The sequence below is a fragment of the Brassica oleracea genome, chromosome C8, assembly GCF_000695525.1.
Source record: "Brassica oleracea var. oleracea cultivar TO1000 chromosome C8, BOL, whole genome shotgun sequence".
Taxonomy (NCBI): Eukaryota; Viridiplantae; Streptophyta; class Magnoliopsida; order Brassicales; family Brassicaceae; genus Brassica; species Brassica oleracea.
In genome coordinates, this window is record NC_027755.1 from 20,252,322 (window position 1) to 20,261,536 (window position 9,215).

Below are 9,215 nucleotides of genomic sequence, written 5' to 3' on the forward strand. Positions count from 1 at the left end.
CACATGATCACGAGGTCTAAGAGTGTTCATGTCTTCCTACTTAACAGCATTAGATTATAGCTTGTTACACAAGGTACTCATAGAGATCAAAGGAACAGATTATAAGGAGATAAACTCCTATGTGGTGGATGCTGCTATAGATTTTCGAAATTGAAAATGGTCTGGTCATAAGAATGAAATTAGATACAAATGATGTAGTACGCAGCATATGGATCACTGGATAAGATGAAAGAACAACTTCGTTCCTAAGCTGATTCATGGACTGAAACATAAAGCAGCTGCATATAGTATGTAAAAGAAATTGATCACGCATGATCATTGATCTTGGAGTTGTATAAAAGACAATCCAATACACTCCATATATTTGAAATTCCTTGTGATTATACTAAACCTTAGAGAGGTTAGTAGGCATAGAATAAATCTATATGGGTGTCCGACCAAAAGCGTCCGGCCCCAGCCCTTCAAATTAAAGATGTCTGACTCTGTCCGTCTAAGGGCATCCGACTTTTCAGCAAAGAACATCTGGCTATCCTACTAGACGCGTTCGGCTTTTAAGACTAAAAGGCGTCTAGCCCTTCTTCTTGATCACGGGCTAGTAGAGACAAAGGATCAACCGGATACAAATGTATTGTAGTCCATAAGCTTGTGAAAGCATAGGTTCATGATAACCATGTCTAGTACATTGTCCATAAATACTTATTTTGTCCGATCAAAGTAAAGAGTTAACAGTAGACGATCACGTCTAGACTATAGACACATGCAAACACGATTTGCAAAGACCCAATAGTGATACACTCGATGTCAAAAGACATAAGAAACGACCTATGAGGTCGAAGTGGTCTAGTTACGGCTTAGTAATGAAAACTGGCCGATTACTTCCCATCCTATACATACAGGAAATATCACGCAAGATGCGTAGAATGTAGAACCTGCGCTAAGGTTCACATCAGGGGGAGTAGTGCGTGTTGTACTCTTTTTACTTCATCATGGTTTTGTCCCACTGGGTTTTCCTGATAAGGTTTTAATGAGGCAACATGAAGCGTACTACAAATCATGTATGGTTATGACATCCAAGGAGGAGTGTTATAAATCATGGAGGGGATTGCCATTAACCAGGTCCGGACCGAGACCGGCCCAATACCTAGAAGATAGAGAGATGGCTGACTTCAGGAGAGAGAAAAGGAAACCCTTTCCTTTTCCTAGTAGATGTAATCTTTCCATTATTATGTATTAGTAGTTTTCCTAATCCTAGTGAGTTTATGTTTTGGATACTTTCCATTTATTTTCATCTTGTAATTCTTATATAAAGGAACCCCCTTGATCATTAATAAGAACATAGAAATATTCAGTCTCTAAACTCTCTAATTACAACAATATACTCTAAAGGATCTCTTAATTTATTTTTGATAGTATTTTAGGAGTTAATTTTGGTAAGAGACATGTTTAAGAACTTTGTGATTTTTTCCCCTCCATTGCAATTCTTTCTTAAAAAAATATTTAATTTTTTTTATTAAATTAATTTTTTATTACATAAAAGATAACATTTTAAACATAGATTTTAAAATTAAAACATGAAAATAAAGATTAGTAAAATAAACAAGAATTATTTGAAATAAGCATCTGAGCTCAGTTGTTGTCTTCATCATGTCCAAATTTATGTCATATATGTTGAACCAAATCATCTTTCAGTTGTTGATGCATTTGTCTATCACGAATTCTTATCCGAACACCCATCTGGTTTGCGATATTTGTAGGGATATCTGTAGAATACGTGAGATCGACATGTGAACTTCCGTTGTCTTCTCCTTGCTGGAATTCTGAAACATCATATTGAGTGTATCTATCTCGTTCGTTTTCTACTATCATATTATGGAGTATGGTACATGCTCTCATAATCTTGCCATTTTTTACTTTATCCCAAAACAGCGCTGGATTTTTAACAATGGCAAATCGAGCTTGCAGAACTCCAAAAGCACGCTCGACATCTTTTCGGACAGCTTCTTGACGTTGAGCAAATAAAACTGCTTGCGGCCCTTGTGGTAGAGGAATATATTGGATAAAAGTTGCCCATTTCGGATAAATACCGTCGGTGAGATATTAAGCCATATCATACTCTCTTCCATTGACAGAGAAAGTGACATTCGGAGCTTTACCTTTTATTATGTCATCAAAAACAGGTGAACGATCAAGAACATTGATATCATTTAATGTACCTGGAGGTCCAAAAAATGCATGTCATATCCAGAGATCGTATGAAGCAACCGCCTCTAAAACGATTGTTGGTTTACCCGAACCACGAGAATATTGCCCTTTCCAAGCGGTTGGACAATTCTTCCACTCCCAATGCATACAATCGATGCTTCCTATCATCCCGGGAAATCCACGATATTCTCCAACATCAAGTAGACGTTGAAGATCAGCTAGTGTTGGTCTTCTTAAGTACTCATCGCCGAACAAATATATTATTCCTTCTACAAAATGTTCCACACATAACTGAGTTGTTGTTTCACCGAGCCGGAGGTATTCGTCGACCGCATCAGCTGCAGAACCATACGCCAAGACACGAATGGCTGCGGTACACTTTTGAAGAGGAGAGAGACTAATTCTTCCGAGACCATCTTTCTTTTCCCGAAAATATAGAACTTCGTTGGAGAGTCGATCAACAATGTGCATGAACAATGGTTTGTTCATTCGAAAACGTCGTCGGAATAAATTATCAGGATTCGTTGGAGTATCACTGAAATAATCATTCCATAAACGAATATGCCCTTCTTCACGATTTCTTTCGATATAAGCTCGTGGTTTTTTTTTTTTTTTAGCACCACCAATAGTAAAATTCTCAAACGCTTGATCAAAGAATTCATCAAATTTTTCATTTGATCAAATATGTCATCAAATGTATCATCAGATGATTCATCGAAAGTGTTTTGAGAAGAAGAAGCCATAGAAGTGATTAAAGAGTTTTATAAACTTGTGATCAAAGAGAGAAAAAAAAGAGAATATGAGTTTGCTTGTTATAAGTAGAGAGAATAGAGAGAAGATGAGTTCGGTCTTGTTAGAAATAGAGAGAAGATAGAGAGTAGATGAGTTTGCGTGATGTTACAAGTAGAGAGAAATATATAAAAGATGGGGAGATGAGTTTGTGTGATGCATATGAAAATACAAAGTGCAACCCGTGACACACTACACGACTTGAGTACCGTGACACACTGAACAACCCGACAAACTGATACAAAACATCAAACTGATACCAAAAGATGAAACCCGTGACACACTGATACAAAAGATGAAACTGATACAAACTGATACAACCCGTGACACACTGAAATGATAGAATGGCCCGTGATGCTCCTCTCCAATGTAGCCTCTTCTTTCCCGTTACCTGAAACAAATAAAAGAATTGTCCACATCAAGAGATAACTCAACAAAACACCAAAACATTAAGTTGCTTATAGAACAAGAAACATAACATGACATAAAATAGAACAAGAGAGCAAATCATTACAAATTTAAGTAGAACATGAAACAAACTAGATTCTAAAGCCGAGAACATGAAACGTGAAACATAAGGAAGACATAAAATGAAACAACTAGAACATGAAACAAACTACTAGAAAATGACACAAACATAAGGAAGACATAAAGCCGAGAGTTACATTAGCTCATTTATGAGCTTTTTCTTGAGATCTTCTTCATAATCAGCTAGATTTTCCTTTGCAAGAAGCTTCTCAAGTAGCCTCATCTTGGAGAGCTGTTGCTTCATTGCCAAGTCATCCTTCTTGATGCTCCACATGAGCTGATAATCAGACACATCTTGCCCCTCAACATGCGGCTTCTTTCCACGAGCTTTTGCAGCCTTAACACCAGGGGGACGAGATGTTCCTTCTACACCAGCATCGCATTCATTGACTTGAGAGCTTGCTCCTGAATGAGAACCATCCGCGAACCTCCTCCTTTTAGAGCTGCTTTCAGTTTTAGATGTAGCGAGCTCACACCACTTCTGGTCGTTGCGAAGCTCGTTCCACGCATGTTCAAGGCTGAACTTCTTTTGTTGGTTGTTGAAGTAGATTTCGTAGGCTAGTTTTAGAACGTCATTGTCATTCATGCCACTGGTTTTCTTCTCACTGCCTCATATGCCCCAGAAAACTTGCAAACTGCTTCATTCAGCTTGTGCCAACGTTGCTTGCATTGATTCCCGTCGCGTTTTTCACAACAAGCAAGTTTTGGACTAGCCGAGAAGAGAGCCACCGCGAGACAGAATTGAACCTACAAACAAATAAAACTCGCGATCAGAACAAGAAGAAGTCTAATCTAAGCATGCATGATTGAAAAACACAACAATACATTTACCTTCCGATTCCAGTAGATCCACGGCGAGAGAGGGAGAATCGCCTTCTCGGACGAGCCACAGAGACAGAGGATTCCGTTAGGAGGTGTGGAGAGAGGGAGTCGTCGAGGATCGCAAGAAAGGAGTGTGAATCGTCGAGGATCACGAGAAAGGAGTGTGAATCGTCGACGAGACCGACACCGAAGCAGAGCCGTCGAGGATCGCAAGAGAGACGCCGACACGTCGACGAGATCGACAGAGAAGTGGAGTCGCCGAGGATACAGACAGAGTCAACGATTCGACCGAGAGAGACGCCGGCTTATTCCGTCGACGAAAGATACCGTCGAGGAGAGATCGGCGCCGAGGAGAGATTACCAGAGAGATTCGATGTCGTCGAGGATTCGGCAGAGAAAGAGAGAAAATGACTCGTCAAGAAAGAGAGAGGATGGTGCATATGTGACGTGTGTCCCATAAAACCGTTTCCTCTATCGCTTAATTAAGTGACGTCTCTAATTAATTAACACATTTTTCTTTTTTTTTTAAATCCTAAAGCACCTAAATACGCGGCTTAGAAACCGCGATATTCATGCTCTTAACCCTTCAAGATTTTATTTTTTAAAAATGACCTGAAGATGTTACCAAACATGCTTGTGACTTAACATAAATCACAGTGCAGAAACACGAAAAACACCTCTCTGCAACCTCGCATCAAAAACATGGAAACTTACTTTCCTTATTGAATCCAGGTCCCATGACAACTTGTGCAGGTAAAGCATGCAGCAGAACAGAGAACACATATACACTAGTTTTACCTAGGCGGTATCTTCATGTTCTTTGGAAGTGAGCTGGTTCTGTATGTATGTATCGTGAAGAAAGATCATCAAACTTAGAAAACTGCAAAGGGCAATACACTAATTGTTGCATCTAGTTTGATGAAATGTTACCAAAACTGTTTGATTTATTACTCATTTGATTCTGAAATCATGTGAAAAGCTTGTCCATCTTGAAGAGCTTCTCCATTAAATAGTAAAGGCTATCTTCTCCCTTGTCATTGAAATCATTGTATTGCTCCAACTCAGACAACTCTGAAAGTTGCTACCGTACTTGCCATTCAGGTCCAAAAAACTTAAGAAAGGGTAAGAAACGGAGTCTAGTGGCTTCATCATCCCATTCAACCCTTTCAAACCATTCTTCGTCCTTGTACTTAATAACAAACTCTTCAACCCTGAAGACACTTTGAGAATCCAATGGGAGCTTTCTCAACTCTGGACATTCTGTTACGTGGATTGTCTTTAGACATGGAAAAGGCAGAGGTTCCCAATATATGTTCTTCAACGTAGCTAGATTGTGTAAGAGTAGACTCTCTAGTTTCTGGAAAGGAATGATATTAACACTCATAGCGCTTTCTCCTGGCTTATTATTGCTTCTACTAGTCCTGAGTCAAGAACCTCAAGACTAGTGAGGCTTGGAGCGAATAACAGCCACATTAAATCCTTCAGGCCACTGCAACTACTTATATGCACACTAGCGAGATTCGGGAAGCCTTGAGTTAATAATGATAAAGTCTTCCTCGCTAACTTTATCTCTCACATTCCACACTTCCTTATGATGACTTTACGAAGACTATCCATACCTGACAAAGCCAGTACTACAATGTGAAGACATTTCACCTACCTGGGAGCATATAACAACTTCTCCACAACCAAACTTGACTTGATACTTATGTTTAAGACTTGTAAATGTTCCAAGAGCTGCAACTCCTCCATTAAGCTCATGTCTAGCGACATTTTAGACTCTAGTAGTTGCAGTTTCCTCAAACTAGACAGTTTTAATATCCCTGAAACACTCTTAAGTCTCTTCATGTAATCCAACCTCAAATGTACGAGTTTTTTCAACTCTTGTAAACCAAGAGGTAGCCGCTTCATGTATTTCCATGACAAGTCAAGATAGAGCAAGGAGACCAACTCTGATACTTGTTTCGGCAGTTTCCGGAGACTTGAGTTCCCTTAGCCGTATATGAAAGTCTCAACCACACATAGTGGGAAAATAATGCAAAGCTGTCACTGATGGAACTGTGGCAAACAAAAAATAAATCAAGACTTTTCAATGATTATGATATTTTTGAGTTACGTCTCTTATTTAATTCTGATACATCTGTCAAAATTGACCACTTGATGTGCAGCTCAAACATGGGTAGGGACCATTAATACCTGAATGCAAAATCACTCTCCTGTTCTGTAAAATCCCTACAGGCTACAACCATCTTCATGGGCACGCTCAGCATAAAGAAGAAACTTTGATATGTTAGTTTTGGATAATTGGCAACTCCATCATTTTCACATTTCAGAATTCCCAAGTAGCACAAGAACCTCAGCAACGCATACAGTAGAATGATCAGATGAACACTTAAGGATACAGAAGTGGTAGAAGAAAGGGCAGAACGATCAATACAAATGTTTTGAGAATATAACAATTGCTACCATGACCAAACTTGAGATCTAGAGACACTATGGAATGTAGTAGTGACTCCTCCCAATGCTGTCAAATTCGATATACCATTGATACTACCAAGTCTCCTCAAGTATTCCGATTCGGGTGTATCCGTGTTTTCAACTCTAGTATAGCAATTGGTAGTCGAATGACAAGTTGAGATATCTCAAAGGGACCAACTGAGATATTTCATCCAGCAGTACACTGAGATTACTAGTCCATGAATCTGAGACAACTAGCCTAGACTTAGACCATAAGAATTCACCTCATATAGTTACTAATTAGTAGTTTCTCTCTGGAGGAACATAGTTCTAGTTCAGAGCTCTACGAAATAACAACGACTTCACTTGTGAAAGGATTCAAAAAATCTTCATAGAGAAAAATCATCACGCAGGTGGCTCTCACACTGAAAGTTGATCAAATCAGCCCCGCTATATAGGGTATAATATACCTATAGACTGACGAACCATATCCAGATCCAAAAACAAAATAAACAGAAACATAACACACAAATATACAAGCAATTACAAAACGGAACTGGATAACTTTTATGTAAAGTTTCTTGAGAGTAATGATATTCACACCAAACAAACAGTAAACACAGAATATACATGAACATATAGAAAATAAATTGATTAGAAACACCAACGTTTTTGAGAGTGGACTCAAGAGCAGTAGACACAATTTCAAGTGGATGCAAAAGTAGAAGAGAGTTCCATCAGAATTTTGAGAACTGTTTCAGTTTCGGAAGAACCGATGGAAAGTGGGAAACGCTCTTTAGTCTCTTCGTCCTCCCACTCAACCTTATCTATCCAGTCCTGTTCCCCACTGTGGATGACAAGCTCTTCACCCACGCTGCTGCAACTTTTAGAATCAAATGGAAGCTTTCTCAGATTTGGACACCTATCTATCCTGAATTTCTTCAAACGTGGGAAAGGGAGAGGACCCCAATAGATGCTCTTCAGCTCTGGCAAATCATACACTCGGAAACGCTCTACTTTCTGAAAAGGAATGATGGTAACTGCCTCATTCTCTGTGAGAATATTCGCAGATTTTTCTTTGTTGATTATATCCTCTACTTGAGTTGAACTACCAACGGTAAGAACTTTTAAGTTTGGTGCGAACAAAAGCCAAGTCAAGTCCTTTAGACCATGGCATCTAACTACATGCACTGTAGAGAGGTTTGGGAAGCTTACATTTGTTGGACTTTTGTTCAATGATGGTGTACTCCTCTTGACATTTATCTCCACCATTCTGCTATGCTCCATTTCGAGCTTACTGAGAAGCGCCATATCTGGAAGAGTCAATATTGATTCCTCCTCAAGGATTCGAATAGATAACTCTTGAATAGCTCAAGAATATCTGGGTGGCTTTCTAATGTGATTTTCCCAACATTACTACGGAATAAATCCCAAGCTTCGTTGGACTCCAAACACTTAACTTCCATTGGATCATCAACCCTCATTTGGCCACATACTTCCCTAGAACGAGTAGTGAATACTACTTTGCATCCATTTTCCCTAGCCGGAAATGGGACTCCGATTTCTTTTAAATCCACTTCTTTCCAAATGTCATCCAATAACAAGACAAATTTCATTGTCTTCATACGAGCGTACAAATCAGTGACCTTCTGGCTCTTCTCTTTTTGTTTCCAATCCTCTCTAAGAAATCCTAGTTTCTCAGCAATCGCATCTTGAATCATCTCAACCCGTAGCTCGCTGGACACCACAACAAATATGACAATTTCGACCCCGTCAACTGTGTGCTCAATAAATTTATTGTTGATCTGTTCGAGAAGAGTTGTTTTTCCTACTCCACCCATACCATAGAGACCCATAATCCCAGTCTCATGATCCATGAGGTGCTCCATTGCCCTTTTGAGCATTTTTTCTTGACCAACAATCGTCTTTGGTAAAGGCCTCTCCACTGCCACAGCTATCGCAGGTGGCCCAGCCACCACTTCAAACACTCCTTTAGATTCTAAAACTTCAACTTTTTTCAGCATCTCGAAAACCCTTTTCCCGTAGCTATGACTTGAGCTCAATTTTTTTGTACAAAGACCACAAATACACAACTTTTCAAGTTCATCTCTACGAGTAAGAAGCAACTCATAGACTTGAGTTTGTTAGGAAATATGCGGTCAAATTTTGCGGAAAACCAGAATTTGCGGAATTTAGGGGAGCGGGAAAACACACACAAAATTGTTAACGGAGTTCGGCCAGCTTTTGCCTACGTCTCCGGACCTGCTACAGATCTTTTATTATCAACCCGGGAAATTTTTACAAGCTCTCAACTCACACCCGACCCCAAATACACTCAAGAAATTACACTTAATTTCTTATAGAGAAAGATTTTCTCACAAGAAAGATTTTTTTTTTTTTTTCTCTCTCTTGCTCAT

At 39.3% G+C, this 9,215-nt stretch overlaps 1 protein-coding gene and 1 pseudogene across 1 annotated transcript; both read right to left on the reverse strand.

Moving 5' to 3' along the window:
* Window positions 1-3,576: 3,576 nt before the first annotated feature.
* LOC106308075 (glutathione S-transferase T2-like) lies at window positions 3,577-4,613 on the reverse strand. Its single transcript, XM_013745197.1, has 2 exons — window positions 4,351-4,613; window positions 3,577-4,266 (listed from the first exon to the last, which is right to left on the reverse strand). The coding sequence occupies exon 2, from the start codon at window positions 4,103-4,105 to the stop codon at window positions 3,653-3,655; it is 453 nt and encodes a 150-aa protein (XP_013600651.1). The 5' UTR covers window positions 4,106-4,266; window positions 4,351-4,613; the 3' UTR covers window positions 3,577-3,652.
* A 393-nt stretch (window positions 4,614-5,006) lies between these two features.
* Window positions 5,007-8,939, reverse strand: LOC106308898 (annotated as a pseudogene).
* Window positions 8,940-9,215: the final 276 nt, after the last annotated feature.

Coding starts and splice junctions, on each gene's coding strand:
- LOC106308075 (XM_013745197.1), bottom strand. CDS start 4,105: ATGAATGACAATGACGTTCTAAAACTAGCCTACGAAATCTACTTCAAC.